The sequence below is a fragment of the Musca vetustissima genome, unplaced genomic scaffold (genome assembly GCF_032173495.1).
Source record: "Musca vetustissima isolate MV318-11 ecotype Yass unplaced genomic scaffold, APGP_CSIRO_Mvet_v1 utg7396, whole genome shotgun sequence".
Classification (NCBI taxonomy): Eukaryota; Metazoa; Arthropoda; class Insecta; order Diptera; family Muscidae; genus Musca; species Musca vetustissima.
In genome coordinates, this window is record NW_026884271.1 from 15,466 (window position 1) to 38,729 (window position 23,264).

The following is a 23,264-nucleotide window of genomic DNA, read 5'->3' on the forward strand; positions in this document are numbered from 1 at the left end:
CATCGACAATGGATAGTGTTTCCGGAGACATCCACAGCCAATAATTATGAGCTATAGAAATAAAATGTTGATTGTAGTGGGATTACAAAATTGAGTTTCTTCTTTTCGAAAATTTTCAAAACAAGGATTTTTTTGAACACAATTCTCCTCTATCATCAACATAGTTTACTTTCATGATTTTGAATAACCCTTGTCGATACCAACTGAAATTGATATTTTTTATTGTTGTTACCTGTAGATCAGAGATCAGAATATGAATGAAGCACATCCTCATCCAATATTTATAATAATAATAACAAAAAAAAAATATTGTTATTGATACTCGTGCTGAAATTTGAAGCACATATTTTGTTGAATGAAAGTTATTTCGTGTCAGTGTCCTTTGCATGCTGTTCTTCATTCTTGCTTCAGAGTTGATGATGTTTTTGAACGCGTGTGAAAGGATTTTTTTTTTCTACTTTAGAGAAGCCTTATAAAGTGATTTTGAGTATCATTGATATTTGTGCAATTTTTTTTTTTGACACTCATATATCAAGAAGTTAGGTGAGCACATTTTTGGCATGCGTTGGTTTCAACTTACAGTTTATGAATATTGAAAAAATACTGATTTTTTTAATGAAGTTATTTTTTTGGTGTCGATTACATTAAAGAGTGACGGACTTCATCGGTGCTTGAGAGACTCACAAAGTAATGCACTGATTTTGTGTTATAAATTCAATAAATCTGACTAAAAATATCTAAAACTTTAGGCAAATCTATTTTCTATTAAACCAAGAACTCCATAGAACCAAGAACGCCATAGAACCAAGAACACCATAGAAACAAATTTTAAAATCAGACCACATTTTGGTACAATTATTTTAGATAAATGAAAATATCAAACCACTAAATAAATTTATTTATTGAAGAACCGGCTCAAGGACCCACCAGTATTATTTTATTTTTAAACTATTTCATTTAGAGGTTTTCTTAATAAAACGATTTTTTGGAAAGAAAGTGGTTTTCAAATTGTTTGTCCAAAATAGAAAAAAACCTCAAAAATTATTCCATTTCTCCGAATAGTTCTATGCCTTGAAAAAGATTTTCTGATTAGGATTCAATTTTTTGGAATGGAAGTGGTAAATGACAGCATATAAAACCATATATTTTATCGTACTTGTGGCTTTCTATTTTCATTTTCTATACCAAAATGTTATTATTATAAAAAAATAATAAATTTGTTTTTGGTTACAGTCTGTGGTCAATTGGTGTGGGGATCATTTTTTTTTTAAGATTTGATAAGCTGAACTGCATTTTGATAATTAAAGTTGTTACAATATCAATTTATTTTTTAAATTGAAATAAAAAATAATTGGTACTTGGAAAGATATATTTTCTTTAAATTCAGGCCTCATTGGTCCCAGAAAATATATTTATGAAAGGCTGAGGGTATCAAAACCCGGACCTTATAGTCGGACCACGGAACTCTAACTTTCTGCGGTTCTATATTCTGAAACTGGGCAATATTTCTTGATATTTGCACCCTCTTGATCGATTATAGACGTTCTCACTTTCTAACCCTGGCATATTTTCCATTTTTTCTTGAAGTGAATTTTTACGCCATAAAATAAAAAGCTGGTCACTTCTGGTTTTGGTTGATTTGATCCTCGGAATATTGATCGATCATCGTCTAAACAGCCGCCCTAAGTATTTGGTCACATCCCCTTCACCTTGTAAAATATAATAATTGCCTCTAGAGCGACTAGAAAATCTGAAAAAATTAAAGTTTTTCGTTCATTGCAGCCCTTGAATGAAATCTCAATTTCACCGAAAACTATAGGCGTCGTCCTTGACCATAATCGGAACTTCCTTTACAATTTCAAAGCGATCAGCGCGACATTTCCTTTAATGGAGTAATAGTAATAATCCTTCCTTTAATGGAGTAATAGTAATAATATGCACATAGTCACATTTACCTTATTATGTATAACTCCCATATCTGAGCACATCCGACATAATGTCAAGATCGATTCAGCTATTCGAGATATGACGATCGGTATACTACATACCCTACACAACAATGTTGTCAGGGTATTATAGCTTTGTGCAGCCCCAAGAGTTTGTAACGCCGCGAAATATTGGTCCCAGATCCACCTTTAAGTATACCGATCGTCATATCTCGACTAGCTGAGTCGATCTAGACATGTGCGTCCGTCCGTCCGTTCGTCTGTCCATTATAATTTGTAAATACGATACAGACCACGGTTGTGAACCAATCTTCACGAAATTTTGCATGTAGGATGGGTTCTGCCCAATGAAGACCTCTATTGTTTTTGGTAATGATCGGTTCATGTTTTCTGGTCGCTCTAGGGGCCGCAATTATGGCCCATTTTTACAAGGAGAAGGGGATTGGGCCAAAGAATAAGCATGCCTGTTGTGATAAATATCGGTCAATATTTAGCGGGTCAAATGGACCCTGACCTTTGTGTGAAAAATTACAAAATTTGTATTCTTTAGCGTACTCCTGAAGTTGATAGCATATCCAAGAGGAGTGGTAGACCTTCAAATTGATACCAATTATATTGTCGTATATACTCGGATGTGGGAGTTACACGTAAACATTTACAGGTGCATACGTATTCAGATATTATATAATAAACCATTACCACACTAGAGGGCGAAAATATAGCGCATATCGCCTTGAAATGTTCCATGAGGTTCCAGTTATGGTCAAGGACAACGCCTATAATTTTCGGTGATGATGAGATAATAATTTTAGGATGAAGTGGACCGAAAACGTATTTCTTTGTGTTTTTTCGATTCGATCTATAGGCCACAATTATAAGCCGAACATCACAACACAACCTACGGTGAAGGGAATGTGAACAAGTAATTAGAAGAGCTGTACTGAATATTGGTAATATTCGGAAAATATCTCAGTGTAATGAAGAGGTGCTGTTGACCTCTAATCGACCAAGAGGATGCAACTAACAGGAAATATTACCCAGACTCGGAATAACATTTCGCGGAAGATAGAGATATGTGGTAGTTGTGTAGGGTATCGTATGATCGGCCCCGTCCGACTATACTGCTTAGGCGTAGATTTATTAAAAATATTTTTTTCAAGGCGTAGTTTTATTAAAAATATTTTTTCCAAGGCGTAGTTTTATTAAAAATATTTTTTTCAAGTGTAGATTTATTAAAAATATTTTTTTTCAAGCGTTGATTTATTAAAAATATTTTTTTTTTCAAGCGTAGATTTATTAAAAATATTTTTTTCAAGGCGTATTTTTCCAAAAATATTTTTGAAGTATTTAAAAACCTGCGCCAAAGTCTACGACTTTTTTTTAAATATTTTATTCAAGGCGTAGATTTTTTAAAAATATATTTTCCTAGCGTAGATTTTTTAAAAATATTTTTTTCAATGCGTAGATTTTTTTTTTAAATATTTTTTTCAAGGCGTAGATTTTTTAAAAATATTTTTTTCAAAGCGTAGATTTTTTAAATACATATTTTTCTAGGCGTAGATTTTTTAAAAATATATTTTTCAAGCGTAGATTTTTTAAATACATATTTTTCTAGGCGTAGATTTTTTAAAAATATTTTTTTCAAGCGTAGATTTTTTAAAAATATTTTTTTCAAGGCATAGATTTTTTAAAAATATTTTTTTCAAGGCGTAGATTTAAAAAAAAAAATGTTCAAGACGTATTTTTTGCAAAAATATTTTTTTCAAGGCGTATTTTTTAAAAAAATTTTTTTTCAAGGCGTAGATTTAAAAAAAAAAAAAAATCAAGGCGTTTTTTTTGCAAAAATATATTTTTCAAGTCGTATTTTTTGCAAAAATATTTTTTTCAAGGCGTATTTTTTGCAAAAATATTTTTTTCAAGGCTTATTTTTTGCAAAAATATTTTTTTCAAGGCGTATTTTTTCAAAAATATTTATTTTAATTTTTTAATTTCCTCTCTTCCATTTTTTTTAGTGCGCACCAGCAATCCATATTTCCTCTGTTCCGCCTTGCCCACACATTGGCGTTCAAATAAAACCCTGCCGATTGCCTTTAAAGTTGTGGCCCTGGTCGATGTGGGAGATGGTACCAGTGTTTATATCCGTGCCGGCAACGATGAGAATTGTTGTGCCGAATTGAGAAATGATCGGGCAACAATGAAAGATCAAGTGGCCAAATTTAATGATCTGCGTTTTGTGGGACGTAGTGGAAGGGGTAAGTAGTATATTTTTATAAACATTGTATTTATGAATGAAATTTGCTTTCACACATTTCCAATGTACGATTTTGAGATTTTGGGCTTTACGTCCGATTGATTGTGCTGTAAGGCAACGATCACCTCAGAAGTTCACTCACAGAAGTCGTCACATTAACCTTTGACGTTTTATGTTTGTAAGAATGGCCTAAGGTCAGCATGCAACAGAAGCATGATGAGGAGGATGATGATACTGACTGACGATGACGACTACCTGCTGTATGACTGCACCATGTCCAATGGTGGTTACAGTACAGCGCTTCCAAATTTGTTTTCTGGCCGAAAAAAAAAGAAATGAAACGAAAGGCAGGCATCACAAAGTGTTTGCATTCGTGCTTCCTTAATTTGCAACAACTGACATCCTTTTCGGACTTTTGGTGTGTCGTGCCTCACTTGCAGTGTGTCGGCCATTCAAATGCCCAAATGCAGCGGCAGAGAGTGAGCGAGTGGCAACAACAAAAAATGTACTTGTTGCCAGCAAATGCCAACAATTTATGAAAAGGAAGTCTTTGGCCTAATAAAAGTCCTTCGTCACACGTTTCAATGTCTAGCTGTTGGCAATCGACATGAATGATCATTCATGATCATGTCTTGTGTTGTATTGATATTTGCTGTTTATTTTTTTCTTTTGAGTTCTAAATTCTTTTGCTGACACGCAATCCGCAATTTGTTTGCCAGACTTTAGTTTTGTTTTGGCTAATAATCGATTGGGTTTCTGCTCTACTAACGAGCTGTATGTTCGAGGGGTTTCTTATTCTTCTTTGGGAGTAATTAACTCACTGAGTAACTAGGATACGTGTTTTGCAGACCAGGTAGAAAGAGTGCACCAATCTAGCAAATTATGTGTCATATGTTTCTAGGGCAATTAGACGACGTGCTAAGTTCGATTTACATCATGTGGTCTACGACTATTAAGACGAACGTTCCACTAAGAAGGATATTATTTTAAAAATATTTCTTTGAAGGCGTAGATTTTTTTAAAATATTTTTTTCAAGGCGTAGATTTTAAAAAAATATTTTTAAGGCCTAGATTTTTTAAAAATATTTTTTTCAAGGCGTAGATTTTTCTAAAAATATTTTTTTCAAGGCGTAGATTTTTTTAAATATTTTTTTCAAGGCGTAGGTTTTTTTAAATATTTTTTTCAAGGCGTAGATTTTTTAACATAATTTTTTTCAAGGCATAGAGTTTTTTAACTTATTTTTTTCAAGTCGTAGATTTTTTAAAAAAATACTTTTTTCAAGGCTTAGATTTTTCTAAAAAAATTTTTAAGGCGTAGATTTTTCTGAAAATATTTTTTTCAAGTAGTAGATTTTAAATTTTTTTTTTTTAAGGCAAAGATTTTTAAAAAATATTTTTTCAAGGCAAACATTTTTTAAACAATTTTTTTTTTATCAAGGCGTAGATATTTTAAAAATATTTTTTTCAAGGCGTAGATTTTCTAAAAATAATTTTTTTCAAGGCGTAGATTTTCTAAAAATAATTTTTTTTCAAGGCGTAGAAAGTTATATCCTACACAACTATGCTGCCAGGGTATTATAGGTTTGTGCAGCCCCAAAATTTGTAACGCCGCGAAATATTCGCCCTAGACCCACCTTTAAGTATAAAGATCGTCATATCTCGAATAGCTGAGTCAATCTAGAGATGTGTGTCCGTCAGTCCGTCCGTCTGTCCATTATAATTGTAAACACGATACAGGCCACAGTAATGGACCAGTCTTCACGAAATTTTGCATGTAGGTTGTGCTCTGGTCAATGAAGACCCCTATTGTGTTTGGAAACGATCGTTTAATATTTAGGGTATGAAATGGACCAAAAACTTTATTGTTGTCTGATATTCTGGTCGCTCCAGAGGCCACAATTATGGTCCAAATATCACGAATTTTTACATGAGGATCGGTTCAAGGGGATCGGTCCAAAGAATAAGCATGCCTGTTTTGATAAAGATCGGTCAATATTTAGAGGGTCAAATTGACCCTGACTTTTGTGTGAAAAATTAAAAATTTTGTATTCTATAGCGTATAGATTTACCCCTGAAGCACATAGACCCGAGAAGTTGATAGTATATCGAAGAGGAGTGGTTGACGTTTAAATCGATACCAATTATATTGTCGTATGTACCCGGATGTGGGAGTTACAGTAAACATTTACTGATGTTTACGTATTCATATATTATTTAGTAACCCATTACCACACTAGAGAGCCGAAATATAGCCCTGATCGCTTTGAAATTTTCCACGAGGATCCATGTATGGTCAAGGACAACGCTTATAATTTTCGGCGATGATCAGATAATAATTTTGGGATGAAGTGGACTGAAAACTTAATTTTTTCGAGTCGATCTACACAATTATAATCCGAACATAACAACACAACTCACGGTAAAGGGAATCTGGAATCTGGGCTGTTCTGAATATTGGAAATATTCGGAATTTATGTTAGTGTAAGAAAAAGGCGCTGTTGACCTCTAATCGGGCAAGAGGGTACAAATATCACGAAATATTGTTCAGGCTCGGAATAAACATCCGCAGAAAGTTAGAGTTCCGTGGTAGTTGTGTAGGGTATTCTATGGCCCCGTCCGACTATATTATATGATCGTATGTACTCAGATATGGGAGTTACACTTAAATATTTACAGGTACTTAGGTACTGAGATATTATTTAGTAACCCACACTAGAGGGCCTACATATAGTGCTGATCACTTTGACATTTTCCATGAGATTCCAGTTGTGGTCAAGGACAACGCCAATTATTTTCGATGATGATCAGATAATAATATTGGGACGAAGTGGACCAAAAACTTAATTTTTTGGTGTTTTCTTCGAGTCGATCTGTAGGCCACAATTATAGGCCGATCATCACAACACAACTCACGATTAAGGGAATCTGGACAAGTAATTAGAAGGGCTGTACTGTATATTAGTAATATTCGGAAAATAAGTCACTGTAAGGAAGAGGTGCTGTTGACCTTTAATCGGCAACTTTTTTTCAAGCCGTAGATTTAAAATGTTTTTAAAGCCGTAGATTATTTTTTTCCAAGCCGGGGATTAAATTTTTTTCAAGTTCAAAGATGGCGTAGATTTAAAAAAAAAAATGTTTTGTTTCCAAGGTGTAGATTTAAAAAAAAAAAATTCAAAGTATTTTTTCAAATTCCAAGATGGCGGAGATTTTTTAAAAATATTTTTCGAAGTTTCAATAAGCCGTAAATTTTTTTTTAAAAATATTTCTTTTTACTTTACACAAGATATAGATTTTATTGTAGTGGGTCTACAAAAAAAATTTTATAAATTCCAGCAGATAAGTAAATCTTGAACTTAACCTAAATGTTGAGTTATTCGAAATGACTGACTGACTATTGGTCTGACAGAAATTAATCAACTCCAACACATCTTAATCAAATCATTGTTCATGAAAAAAAAACTTATCCAAATAAATTAACGACGACTTACAAAAACAAAATGAAACATATCATTTGAAATATAGAAATGAGTCGAACTTAACGAAGAATAAAAAAAAAAACTCAAAACTGGAGCACAGCAATTTGTAATTGTGCCGTGTGAACAAAAGATATGAGAGGCCAAGTCTTTTGTTCCCATTCCAAAAAAACACAAAAAATCTGAAACAAATAGTGCTCTGATTTTGAAAAATATGATTTTGTAATGACTTTATTTAACGGAAAACAGCCACAATAATAACAACAATAGAATCATAAGCGTCATATTGAAGAAGGGAATACTTCGGGTCCCTCTGACACATTCCTCTCGACGACGGAGTGTGTTGGTGGGTACAGAGTTCAATTTTGTGTTTTTTTTTCATCTTCGGCTAATTTGTGTAATCTTGTAGTTGATTTTATTTATTTTTTTGGAGAGAGAGTCTGAAAACAAATTGGATAAAATTTGTAGAAATGAAATAAGACAATGCAGCATATTCAACAGCGAGCAATTTAAAGAGTTATGTCTCTTCGGATAATTACTGCCCTGCTTAGTTTTCTTTCATTCATTTTGAAAATTTGTAGATAAATCAAATAAACGCACGTCAAAGGATTACATAGATGGGCAAGATACAAACGCGCGCACACACACACAACCTTTATGACGACCGATAATGTGATTTGGAGAAGATCATTCTGCTGATAGCTATTCATTTACCTTTCATAGGTACCGTGGCAAGGGTTAATATTCCTAGCTTCAATGAAAAGGTTATTTGATTGTTAGCGCTAATTATGTTGTTGCTGGTGGTGGCGTAGGTAGGCAGTGTTGAAGGATGGAATCTAATGTCGGCAGCGTTTTAACTTGGAGGGTATTTCTTAAATGGCGCGTGTCGCTCATTTAAGAGTTGAACGTTTTTTTTTTCAAAATATCTCAAAACAATGTGGGCAAACTTAAATGATTTAGGCTGATTTAGACTATGGTAATATTAAATGGAAATAAAAACCGAATAGACTTCAGATTTTTTAAAATCATATCTTGGAAGTAGTTTTTTTTCAAAATTTAATAAATTAAAAAAAAAATATTAAAAATTCAAAGCCTTGCTTTAGCAATAAAAAAAAAAAAATATTTAAAACAAAATCTAAGCCTTGCTCTAGCATTAAAAAATATTTTTTAAGAAAACTACGCCATACCACAGCAATAAAACTATTTGTTTAAAGACTCTGCACCATCGAGCAATAAAATATTATTAAACCAGAAGGGAAAGTTCAAAAGTCGGACGGGCCGACTATATGACCCTTCACCACTTTGAGTACATGCAGGACATGTTAGTATCTACAATATCCTGTAGATAGAATAGACATAGAATCTTTGGAGGGCCATTGAGATGAAATCGGGGGAAATAAAATCTAGATAGATATTTGAACCAATTGAAAAAACCCCATACACATACCATTCTGAAATCAATGAAAATTTGCATGTTAAACGGACAGACGTGGAATCTTTTGGCGTACCATTTGTATGAAATCGAGTAAAGTTATGTATGGGGACTATATATAAACACATGGACCAAATTGAGCAACCGTTGAATACACGATTTGTTTTTTGTTATCACTCTATATTCAATCTGTCAAATTTCGTGGAACCACCATTTACATAAAATCGAACGAAAATATATATATATATATATATAACCTATATCAAAACCGATTTCAGCAAACCTTATCACACAAATGTTTTCCTCAATTGCATTTGATATGCAAAATGTTGCTCAATCGGACAAATATTGTTTATTGTATCATTCCTAAAAAAATCGGAAAAAACAATACATGAGCGCTATAACTCAATCTGAACCGATTTTAACAAAACTTAGAAGACATAAGTCTGGACATAATTCAATACCCTGTGCAAAATGTTGTCCCAATATGAAAAATATTGAGTATAATTCAAAAAAAAAAAAAAAATCGGACGAAACTACATTTGGGAACTATATCTAAATCTGAATCGATTTAAAAAAAAACTTCGCAGATATCAATCTGTATATGATTCAGTACTCTGTGTAAATTTTGTCCCAATTGGAGAAATATTTTGAGTTTGGTGTATCATTCACATAAAATCGGACGAAACTATATATGGGAGCTATATCTAAATCTGAACCGATTTTAACAAAAATTCGCTGACATCAGTCTGGACCTAATTCAGTACTCTGTGCAAAATGTTGTCTCAATAGGACAAATATTGGGAGTTAGGTGAAACACTCACATAAAATCGGACAAAACTATGTATGGGAGCTATGTCTCTGTGCAAAATTTTGTCCCAATCGGTGTATCATTCACATAAAATCGGACGAAACTATATATATGGGAGCTATATATAAATCTAAACCGATTTTAACAAAACTGTACTTGATTCAGTGCGCTGTGCAAAATGTTGTCTCAATCGAACAGATATTGGGAGTTTGGTGTATCATTCACATAAAATCGGACGAAACTATATTTATGGGAGCTATGTCTAAATCTGAATCGATTTTAACAAAACTTCGCAGACACCAATTTGAACCTAATTCAGTACTCTGTGCAAAATTTTGTGCCAATCGGACAAATATTGGGAGTTTGGTGTATCATTCACATAAAATCGGACGAAACTATATATATGGGAGCTATATCTAAATCTGAACCGGTTTTAACTAAACTTCGCACACATAGGCATGGACCTGATTCAGTGCGCTTTGCAATATTTTGTCCCAATCGGACAAATATTGGGAGTTTGGTGTATCATTTACATAAAATGGGAGCTATATCGAAATCTGAACCGATTTTCTCCAATTTCAATAGGGTTCGTCGTTGGGCCAAATAAGTGAAGTGTGCCAAATTTCATCCAAATCGGATCATAAATGCGACCTGTACTTTATTAACAAATTTACATGGACGGACGGACATGCGGAAATCGACTCAGAAAGTGAATCTATGCACATTCTCAAAAGGAACCATAGGTCTATCTTGATTCCTCTTGTCTGTTACAAACATATGCACAAACACATAATACCCTGTACCACAGTGTGGTGAATGGTATAAAAAATATGAGCCTTAATCGAGTAACTTAAAAAAAAAACAAAATAAAAAAATCTGCGCCTTACTCGAGCAATCAAAATATTATTACAACCAGAACCCACCCTACATGCAAAATTTCGTGAAGATTGGTCCATAACTGTGGCCTGTATCGTGTTTACAAATTATAATGGACAGACGGACGGACACACATGTCTAGATCGACTCAGCTAGTCGAGATATGACGATCGGTATACTTAAAGGTGGGTCTAGGACCAATATTTCGCGGTGTTACAAACATTTGGGGCTGCACAAAGCTATAATGCCCTGACAACATAGTTGTGTAGGGTATAAAAATCTGAGCTTTGATCGAGTAACTTAACAAAAAAAAAAAAAAAACAGTGAGCGGAGCAGTATAGTCGGACGGGGCCGACCGTATGATACCCTACACAACTTCCACGAAAATCTTACTTTTGTACCCTCTTGACCGAGATCTACAAGTATTACTAATATTCAGTGCAGCTCTTCAAATTAATTGTCCAGATTCCCTTCACCGTGGGACATGCGTGTCATGTACGGCTTTCAATTTTGGCCTATAGATGACTCGAAAAAAAAACATAAAAAAATAAGATTTTGTTCCACTTCATCCCAAAATTATTATCTGATCATCACCGAAAATTATAGGCGTTGTCGTTGACCATAACGGGATCCTCATGGAAATTTCAAAGCGATCAGCGCTATATTTTCGCCCTCTAGTGTGGTAATGGGTTACTAAATAATATCTGAATACGTATGCCCCTGTAAATGTTTATGTGTAACTCCCACATCCGAGTACATATGACAATATAATTGGTATCAATTTAAAGGTCAACCAATCCTCTTGGATATACTATCAACTTCTTGGGTCTATGTCCTTCAGGAGTATGTATATACGCCATAGAATAAAATTTTTGTAATTTTTCACACAAAAGTCTGGGTCCATTTGACCCGCTATATATTGACCGATCTTAATCAAAACAGGCATGTTTATTCTTTAGCCCGATCCCTTTCTCTATGTAAAAAATTCGCAATGTTCGGGCCATAATTGCGGCCTCTGGAGCGACCAGAAAATCAGACAAAAATAAAGTTTTTGGTCCATTTCATCCCCTAAACATCAGCCGATCTTTTCCAAAAACAATGGGGGTCTTCATTGGCCAGAACCCATCCTACATGCAAAATTTCGTAAAGGTTGGTCCATAACTGTGGCCTGCATCGTGTTTACAAATTATGGACACACATGTCTAGATAGACTCAGCTAGTTGAGATATGACGATCGGTATACTTAAAGGTGGGTCTACGACCAATATTTCGCAAACTTTTGGGGTTGCACAAAGCTATAATACCCTGACAACATAGTTATGTACGGTATAATAACTCGAATATTTATTAAGTTTATTATTTCAAATCGATAAAATCCATAGTTATATTTTTTTATAATTAAAATCAAAATATTGTCAAATGATATTTTCAAATTATTTCTTTCCCTCGGAAAACAGCTAATTAAAACATTCTTACATATAATCATCCCAATCTTAAAAATTGAAAAAAAAAAACAACGAAAACAGCAATCAAAACGCTAACAACTGCTGTTCTGCTTGATTAAATGTCATTTCAATCAGACCGTTCTCGCTGATATCATTTTTTTGTTTTCTGTTTTGGTTCGGCCTCTCTGGCGAAAACAGCGGCCATTATTTCAATTGAGTTTTGTATTCAATGTTTTTTTTTTTTTTTGCTGTTTTGATTATGGCGAGTTGAGTTTTTTTTTGCACTGCTGCTCGCTTGCTGTTTTTGTGATCCATTCAACCTATTAAAATGTCCACGGCTGTCAAAAACAGCAACCGGTCAGCAAATGCAGGGGGGTTCAATTGTGTTTCGTTTCGTTTTTTTTTAATTTGGGTTGTGATTATATCATTTTTTTTTTTAAATGGGTGTTGCTAATTTTGTGTCATTTATTTTGGAAGAGATTTTGAATTATGTTTTTAATAAATTCGGCTTGGAGGTGGGCGTTCTTAATATAACATTTTTAATATTTTAATATATAATTTTTTTCGATTTTTTTCCTTCAACATCATTAAAACAGAATTTAAAAATTATAAAAATGCGGTAATGATATTAAAAATCACTTCTGTCACAATGAGTTATGTACTATTTTTTTGTTGTTGTCCGTCAATTCATATAATAAACTTAAATAACAACAATTATTAACAAATGATTATGATTAAAACAACAACAATTGCTTCATTACAAATAACATAAATTGAGAATGCAAATAGAATGGGAAACATCAGTCCTGCTTTCGCTTATTTGCAGAATGTCGAGTGAAGGGCTGCTTGCACATGAACAAATTTATGGAATTTTAAACTGACCACCAATGAATGCCACATAATGTCATATAGTACAATAATATATAGCAACATATAAATATATTTTTAAATGGAAGGTTGGAAAGCTACACTTCTCAGTATTTTATATTAAATTTAATTTTTTCAAGAAAATGTTTTTAAAGCTTCAAAGCAGACATCGATTTTGTATCCTGGGCTTTGGAGCTTCAAAATCATTTTTAAAGTTTTAAAAATATTTTTTAGACATTTTCAAACCTGGCCTTGATTTTTATATCCTTAAAAACAATGTTGTCAGGGTATTATAGCTTTGTGCAGCCCCAAGAGTTTGTAACGCCGCGAAATATTGGTCCTAGACATACCTTTAAGTATACCGATCGTCACATCTCGACTAGCTGAGTCGATCTAGACATGTCCGCCGTCTGTCCGTCCATCTGTCCATTATAATTTGTAAACACGATACAGGCCACAGTAATGGACCATGAAACTTCATGAAACTTTTCATGTAGGATGGGTTCTGGCCAATGAAGACAAAGGGGTCTTTTGGTAAAGATCGGTTAATATTTAGGTGATGAAATGGACCAAAAACTTTTTTTGTCTGATTTTCTGGTCGCTTCAGAGGGCGCAATTATGGCCCAAACATCGCGAATTTTTGGAGAAGGAGAAGGGGATCGGGCCAAAGAATAAGTATGCCTGTTTTAATAAATATCGGTCAATATTTAGCGGGTCAAATGGACCCTGACTTTTGTGTGCAAAATTACAAAAGTTTGTATTTTATAGCGTATAGATTTACCCCTGAAGGACATAGACCCGAGAAGGTGATAGTATATCCAAGAGGATTGGTTGTCCATTAAACTGATACCAATTCTATTGTCGTATGTACTCGGATGTGGGAGTTACACGTATATATTGACAGGTGCTTACGTACTGAGATATTACTTAGTAAATCATTACCACACTAGAGGACGAAAATATAGCGCTGATAGCTTTGAAATGTTACATGAGGTTCCAGGTATGGTCAAGGACAACGCTAATAATTTTCGGTGATGATCAGATAATAATTTTGGGATAAAATGGACCGAAAACTTAATTTTTTGTTTTTGTTTTTTTTCGAGTCGATCTATAGGCCACCATTATAAGCCGAACATCACAACGCAACCCATGGTGAAGGGAATATGGACAAGAAATTACAAGGTCTGTACTGAATATTAGTAATATTCGGAAAATATGTCAGTATAAGGAAGAGGTGTTTTTGCCTCTAATCGAGCAAGACGGTGCAACTATAACTAAATATTGCCCAGACTCGGAATAAACATCCGCAGAAAGTAAGAGTTCCATGGTAGTTGTGTTTAGTATCGTATGGTCGGCCCCGTCCGACTATACTGCAGCGCTCACTGGTTTAAAACTATTGTATTAAGTCGTAGGTTTTTTAAAAATGTTTTTGATGATGTTTCGACTGAAAATATTATTTTTTCAAGGCGTATATTTTTTAAAAATATTTTTTTCAAGGCGTAGATTCTTTAAAAATATTTTTTTCAAGACGTAGATTTTTTAAAAATATTTTTTTCAGGGCGTAGATTTTTTAAAAATATTTTTTTCGAGGCGTAGATTTTTTAAAAATATTTTTTTTTCAAGACGTAAATTTTTATACCGTTCACCACTCTGTGGTACAGGGTATTGTTTGTAACAGGCAAAAAGGAATCGAGATAGACCCATAGTTCCTTTTGAGAATGTGCATAGAATCACATTCTGAGTCGATTTATGCATGTCCGTCCATGTATTTTTGTGAGCAAAGAACAGGTCGCATTTATAATTCGATTTGGTTGAAAATTTGGTAGAGCTCATTTGTTTGGTCCACGAACCCTATTGAAATTGAAGAAAATCGTTTCAGATTTAGATATAGCTCCCATTTATAGTTTCGTTCGATTTTATGTAAATGGTGCACCAAACTCCCTATATTTGTCCGATTGGGACACAATTTTGCACAGAGTTCTGAATTACATCCTGATTGATGTATGCGAAGTTTTGTGGAAATCGGTTCAGATTTAGATATATATCCCATATATAGTTTCGCCCGATATTTTGTGAATGATAGATATACCAAATTCCCAATATGTGTCCGATTGAAAAAAAAAATTGCACAGAGTACTGAATTAGGTACAGACTGATGTCTGCGAAGTTTTGTTAAAATCGGTTCAGATTTAGTTATAGCTCCCATATATAGTTTCGTCCGATTTTATGTGTATCTTACACCAAACTCCCAATATTTGTCCGATTGAACAAAATTTTGCACAGAGTACTGAATTAGGTTCAGACTGATTCTGCGAAGTTTTGTTAAAATCGGTTCAGATTAGGTATAGCTCCCATATATAGTTTCGCCCGGTCTTATGTGAATGATAAACCTAACTCCCAATATTTGTCCGATTGCGCAAAATGTTGCATAGCGAATGCAATTGAGGAGAAATCGTTCGATTTTATGTAAATGGTGCACCGAATGGCCTATGTTTGTTCGATTTATACGAAATTTGTCAGAGGGTATTAAATTGACTATAGATTGATAACAAAAAACAAATGGTGTATGCAATGGTTGCTCAATTAGGTCCATGTGTTTATATATTGCTCCCATACATAATTTGACTCAATTTCATAGAAATGATACACCAAAGAATCAAAGTCCGTTTGACATGCAATTTTTCATTGATTTTAAAATGGTATGTGTATGGGGGTTTTCATTCAATTGGTTCAAATATTTATCTAGATAGCACATGTAATTTCGCCCGATTCCATCTCAATGGTCCTCCAAAGATTCTATGTCTGTTCTATCTACAGGATATTGTAGATATTAACATCTCTTGTATGTACCAAAAGTGGTGAATAGAGGTCATATAGTCGGTCCCGTCCAACTTTTGAATTTTCCTTACGGGTTTAAGATGGCGTAGATTTTTTCCAAAATGTTGTTCGAATAATTTTTAAACGTCGGTTTTGAATGCTTCAAATTAAAAATAATTTTTAAGATCTAACTTATAAACGTGGATTAAAAAATACTCCCCTATAAGGAAGGACGTGGAAGGACCCAACTGTAAGTGTGGATTTTAAAAACTATTTTTTAAAGGATTTTTTATGTAGGGGCCTAATGAGCAATAGGCGTGGATTTTATAAATAAGGTTTTCAAAGGGGCTAATGAGCAATAGGCGTGGATTTTTAAAAAAGGTTTTTTAAAGGGCCTAATGAGCAATAGGCGTGGATTTTATAAATAAGGTTTTCAAAGGGGCTAATGAGCAATAGGCGTGGATTTTTTAAATAGGGTTTTCAAAGGGCCTAATGAGCAATATGCGTGGATTTTTTTTAAATAGGGTTTTCAAAGGGCCTAATGAGCAATAGGCGTGGATTTTGAAATAGGGTTTTCAAAGGGCCTAATGAGCAATAGGCGTGGATTTTGAAATAGGGTTTTCAAAGGGCCTAATGAGCAATAGGCGTGGTTAAAAATATTTTAGGTACCAATCTCTAAGCTTGGAATTTGAAAAATATTATTTTAAGCATCCACCTGGAGGCGTGAATTTGTACAAATAGTATTATAAGGGCCCAAAAAATATTTTTTCGAACACTCATTTTTAAGCGAGGATCTTTGCAAAAATACACATTTACCATTTCATCACAATTTTCGAACCATAAAAATTTCGGATTTATAACATTGTATCCTGTTTAGGCCACTGTCAATTTGACACCACAGAAAAAAAAACATTGCCGGTTGCAACATCCTCGTACATATTTATATATCACAAACTAATGAAGACAGACACACACACAGACAAATACACATATGTACATAAATTTACAATGAAGTGAACGTGTGGTGTTACCAATTCGCCTGTGATTGCAACAAAAAAAAAACACAGCAACAACAACGAAATAAAAGTGTAAGCGACAAACAGTGTAAATATGTAAATAGTCGATGTATATTTATGCGAATGACTGACTATGTGTTTGTGTGTGAGTTTGAGTTGTTATTCGATGTTTTTTTCATCTCGTTCTGTGGCTGAGGTTTTTGTGGTTAACTTGGTCTATATCATCTGCTATTTAGTACGCCTGTGTGCTCTCTTTCTCTTTAGACTGTGAGATTGGTTGGTATTTACAAACGTAGAGGGCATACATACAAACATACATATATACACAATGTGTAACAGACATTACAATATATGTATGTATGTAGCCATATGTAGACTGAAGTTTATTTTCATTCCGTTTCAACTGAATAATAACTGAATCTGTATGTATGTAACAACTGTATGTATGTATGTTATTTATGGTTGTATATATGTGTGTGTGTGGGTTTGTTTTTATTTGTTTTTGCCACAAATGAAGTGGGTGTAGTTCATTTCTCTTGAACACAAACAACAACAAAAACAACACCACACAATGGAATTGTGTGTGGAGCTCACATAAAAAGGTGGCCAGCAAAACACCATCCTCCAAAAAAATATACCAAGCAACCCAGCAAGCACCAGAGAACCAACGAACGAATCGCCGAACGAATGGGAAATATCTTTGCTCGATGAAAAAAATCGTAAAATACCCAAACGACCCGCAATGACGTGTAAATTCAGCGTTTAAAGAAGTCAAAGTGGCTGCTATTGTATGCGGCAACGAAACGAAAATAAAATCCAAGAAAGAAAAAAAGCGCTGAGAGCAAAAAATAACAAGAAGTATAAACCCAACCCACCGCAAGAAATAGCAACAACAACAACAAGAGTAACGACCATCACAGTGCTAGCATATTAATTTACTCCCTTGACGAAAACATCTCTGACAAAAAAAGGTATCCACAATCATGCTCTGTTGTGACTTTAAAAAGTTCGTAATCTACATAAAAAATCTCCAATCTTCTTAGCTGGACTTCAAAAGGTCTGTTCTGATGGGGCGAATATAACTCGCTAACAAAAATGTCGCATTTTATGAGTCCTTCTTTTTGTATACGTGTGTGAGTCTCAATATCGTTGCCATTATTCGAAAATGTTCTTTGGGTTCATAAAAAAACTTCGGGATTGGCTTATTTACTTATTTCTGTTTGTCAATTTAATGGTTCAACTGGACACACTTCCACACTACACCATTTCCTTTGGTAATAAGGGGACACAGAAAAATGCGTAAAGGTCGATGGGATATTTTTTTTTTTTTTGAGTTTGTGGCCCGAATATGGTACCTATGTTAAACATGTTTTGGCAAAGACGGAAGTGTGGACTAACACATGGACCAGCAATATGGGAGTTCATTAGCGAATGTGGGATTTATTTAAAATCCAATACCGACTATAATTAAAGTTAAGGTATCAATACCTCCACATCTCAACACTACACACCAATTCTGTTCGCAACAGATATCTAGCTCTATATTATATTTGGTATAATTAATTACACTTTATACTCTTGTAATACTTATTTCCAAAAAAATTTTCAAATTTCAAATATAGGCTCACCCAAATCCAAATTTAGTACCAATTAGCATACATTAATACAAATTTTTATAACTACCTAATATCCAAATTGTACCAAATTTAGTGACATTTAGTACACATTAGTAGACATTTCCAAAACATCCTACATAACCTAATCCAACACCCCAACAGTGATACTAACATCAAGTAGTACACATAAGTACGAAAAAAAGTAATCTTAATTCCAAATTTAGTACCATTTAGTACACATAAGTACAAATTTCCAAAACTAAACCCACACTTCAACAATAGTTTGAATTCCAAATTTCAGGATTCCAGCTCTATAGGTTCACCTAAATCCAAAATGTATCAAATTTAGTACCACTTAGTACACTAAGTACAAATGCCCAAAACTATTTACTTATCTCAATTCTACACTCCAGTAGTAATACTAATCCCAAATATTTAGTATTCCAGCTCTATCGATTCACCTAAATCAAAAATGGTATCAAATTTAGTACCATTAGTACAAATTTCCAAAACTACCTACATATCCCAATTCTACACCCCAACAGTAATCCTAACTCCAAATTTCAGGAAATCAAAATGGTACCAAAATTTAGTACAATGCAGTAGTATTCTTATTTTAGTGTTCCAGTTCTATTGGTTCACCCAAATTCAAATTGTAGCAAATATAGTACCATTTAGTACCTTTCGTACACATAGGAAGACATTTCCCAAACTACCTACCTATCACTATTCCACACTCCGAGGGTAATGTAAATTTGAAATTTTTAAATCGCAGCTTCATCCGTTTTCGTACACATGTGTGCATGCTTTCACCTCCTTATATCGACCATACATTCTCAACCTTATTTTGCATTCCGAATTTCAAGTTTTCAGTTCTATACATTCATATGGCACGAAATTGTACCAAATTTATTACATTATAGTACTTTTCGCATATTCATCGTTCGAATGCCCAAGAAACCTTTGCTACATCTATTCTACATTTCATCAGAGATTCAATTTTCAGATTTAAGAGTTCTAGCTCTACCGGCTCTTTTCATGCATTTTTAGTACGAATTTTTAAAAACTCAGCTTTGGACAAAGACCCTCAGTCCAAATTTCAAAATTCTAGCTTAATTTTTATCAGTCAGTCAGTGAATCAGTCAGTAAGCCAGTCCATAACCTTATCCTTTTCTTTAGTATATATAAGATGGGCTTGTTTAATTAACTGTCACTCCTTGTAGTACCTCCCCACAAAGGCTCAATATTTGCAAACTATGTCTTTCTTGTACAACGCGAATGGAATTTTCGATCTAAATCAAGTTCGAAGAGTCAGCAGTTTAAAAACATGGAGTATCATATTAAATGGAGTATCCGATTTGTTATAAACATGTACATCATATGACTCAAATGGTCAATCCTGTGTGGTCCAAACAGATTTAGGATATATAGGACAATCATCTCTGGTACCTTTCATATAAACGTCAGAATTAGTTTATACAACATAAAATTTCAGGGTATATATCTGTCTGGAAAAACTATTGATACTTTTTACTTCTTTATTCTGCATTGTTGCCATATCCTTTTTCCATTATTTATCAATCCATAAAAATACTGCACAAATAGTTTTTTTCGGTTCCCAATTTTTTTTTTTTTTTCTAAAAATAAATTTTAGCTTGACATTGATATTGTAGGATACGGTGTTATTCTATTTCCCTATTCCATTCTGACTAAGGAGTCCGTTTTTTTCCTAAACGTGTTCTTAAAATTGTTTTGTGGTTTTCGTTTACATATGTACGGTGTCTGTGTGTATTTTATGTTTTTGCCTTAGTTTTTTTCCAATAAGGATATTTACAATCGTAAATATAATTTACATAGCTATGAACTTTAAAGTCTGCCAGACAAATTCTATTAAGGAATATTTACATATTAATATATTGTCTCATATATAGGAGACAATTTCAATTTAAAGTTACAAAAGTTGTTGTTTTGCAGTACAAAAGTTTAAAAAAAATTGAAATTAAAAAAAGTGAAAATTGAATGGTCGAATTTTTCAGGAGTGGCTCTTTTAGATCTCGTTTATTTTTAATAAGTTTCCAAAACTAGGACCATGATTAGGAAAACAAAACCTCCATCAAAGAAGAGGCTAAGCAGGATCTCAAAAAAATATGATTTTAATTGGATTGAAGCAAATGCTGCCCAAGAAAAAATTGTTAAAATTATTTAATAAAAATTGTTATCTTATATAAAAGGCCTCCAGAAAATATTAAATAGGCTTTGGAGTTCTTATTTTAATATGATGGTCTTCTATGAATAGAACGCAAACTGAAAGCCACCAGAAGAATGTATGTAAATAATGAGTGTCCTTAAAAAAGAGCTTTTATGTTTAGAAGAATTTTAAAAGGGATTGCAGCTGCTATGACCGCGGATTTGCGACACTGAAAATATATTTGTATTGAAGATTTTCTATATTAATAATCTCTCCAGATAAGGAATACCTTTAACGAATACGAAGCAATGTAAATAATTTGGACTGTATACACAAATTAGTACTGTACACAAATGTACCCTCTTCTCTATATTGAAAAGCTCACAACTGTACCAAAAATTTTAACTTTTTAGATCTTTTGGTATGTGTCGTCCATAATCAGGTCTAGACATATGAAATCCAAATAATACATTTTGTTGCCTGTGGTCAATATTGGGCCACAAAGGGTTAATGGAATTTCTTCGTATAGAAGAAATCTAGAAGGTATTATATTTGAAAGATAGAGGGTTAATGGAACTTCTTCGTATAGAAGAATTCTAGAAGGTACTGTATTTGAAAGATCTCCAAAAGACATCGAGAAGAGTGTCTGGGTATAAAAGACCTCAATACAAAAAATTGCCAAGCAAGGAGGACCGAAGATAGTTGTTAACTACTGAGGAGCTACTATGACTGCGGATTTGCCACACGCTATATTATTCTATTCTATTCTTATCGAATACTTAGCATAATTCTTATTTTTCTAAATTGAAATCACTAATACAAATAGAGGCCTAAAAGCGGGAGATATTCTATTTATAGAAAAACTCTTTGTATTGAATGCCTAAGGTATAAGGTATGCTTTAAAATATCTTCTACGTTAGAAGAATTTTAGAAGACATCGAAAAGAGCGTCTGGACATAAATGACCTCTATAGCGTCGATTTTGTATTTGAAAAGTTGCCAATCAGGAAAACTTCTCGCTGGAGAAGGAGCAAGGCCGAAGATATTTGTTAACTACTGACAAGCTACTATGACTGCGTATTTGCCACTCGCTGATGCCACACTTCACTTCTATTTAATAAGCAAGATTCAATATATATTTTTCCACCAATTCATTAAACAGAGTTTATTAATTAGCATAATTCTTATTTTTCTAAATTTAAATCACTAATTCAAATGAGAAGTATTATTTTTATAGAAAATCTCTTTGTGTTGAAGACTTCTGTACGATTTTATATAACAATGATTGCTTATCCATCCGCAGTAAAAAAGTGAATGAGAATTATTTTGTTAATTCATAATGAATGATTACACCGAAGTAAACATTCAGGAGGTCTTTAGAGCATTGAAGATCTACTAGGTATAGGAGACCTCCAATAGGCCTTTTAGCTACATAAGATTACCAGCAGTTATTATGGGCAGTAGGTCTTCTAGACATAAGGTTTTCTATGTTGAATGTCCATGTACTCCATGTGGTATTTACTTTTCGCAAACAAGTGAAACACTTATCCATCCGGTGTAACAAATTTAATACAGCCTTTTTCTTCCACGGAAAGTAGTCCTCGTATGTCTCGAAGCCTTCCTGAAGCTCTCCTATGTCTAAAATACCTACGAAAAGGGCATTCTTTATATAAAAAAAACCTCTGAATAAGTATTATATAGACTTTGCTCTAAAAAAAATCCATTAAGAATTGGTAAATTGTCAATTTAGCAAAAATCGACATTTTAATGCCTTTCAAAATTCCCAAAATCATTTTAAGCAATTTATGTCATTGAAACATCAAAAAATCAATCTTCATTTTCACTACACTTACGAACCTCCCAAAAGAAAGAAGACCGCCAACTGTTAATGGCGCGTGTTAAATGATCCCTGGAAAACAATTAAATTCGGGTGTCAAAACCCATCAAAAAACAAGAACCTTGACGAAGGAAATCAATTTCTTAAACACAGCCACTTTGAAGTACATAACTACATACATACATATCTTACGATGTTGTCGTTCTGCACATAATTTATAAAATTTATAATCCACACGAACAAAAAATAATTAAAATTTACGGCAGCAATAATTTTAACACTTCTGTTTCTTTTCTGCTCTTCTTTTTTCTCTCATTTTAGGTAAAAGTTTTACCCTAACCATAACTGTGGATACATTTCCCCGACAGGTGGCCACCTATGCCAAAGCGATAAAAGTTACCGTTGATGGACCGCGTGAACCACGCTCCAAAACAAGTAAGTCGATGTCGATAAAAAATAAACGCCACACACAAATTAGAACAATGTTGCCTGCACCGCCGCCGCCATCGTCGTCCTCGTTGTCAACACAACAAATCCGTCAATTAACAAACGAAGAAATACGACTGACAACAACAACATCGTCCACCTCACCCACATTATCCTCCTCCGCGTCGTCATTAGTATCGATGTCCATAAAACAATCCTTTCATTCCCTATCGTTAGTTAGTCCCCACCGAGAAATGACGGGTG

The 23,264-nt window shown here is 33.7% G+C and overlaps 1 protein-coding gene across 1 annotated transcript in view; it reads left to right on the top strand.

Moving 5' to 3' along the window:
* The window catches only part of LOC133331272 (protein lozenge-like), a 49,554-nt gene that overhangs the window by 3,033 nt on the left and 23,257 nt on the right, over window positions 1–23,264 (top strand). Inside the window, exons 3-4 of the mRNA XM_061539672.1 lie at window positions 3,959–4,198; window positions 22,896–23,009. Coding sequence (XP_061395656.1) covers window positions 3,959–4,198; window positions 22,896–23,009 — 354 coding nt within the window. The remainder of the gene's footprint in view (window positions 1–3,958; window positions 4,199–22,895; window positions 23,010–23,264) is intronic.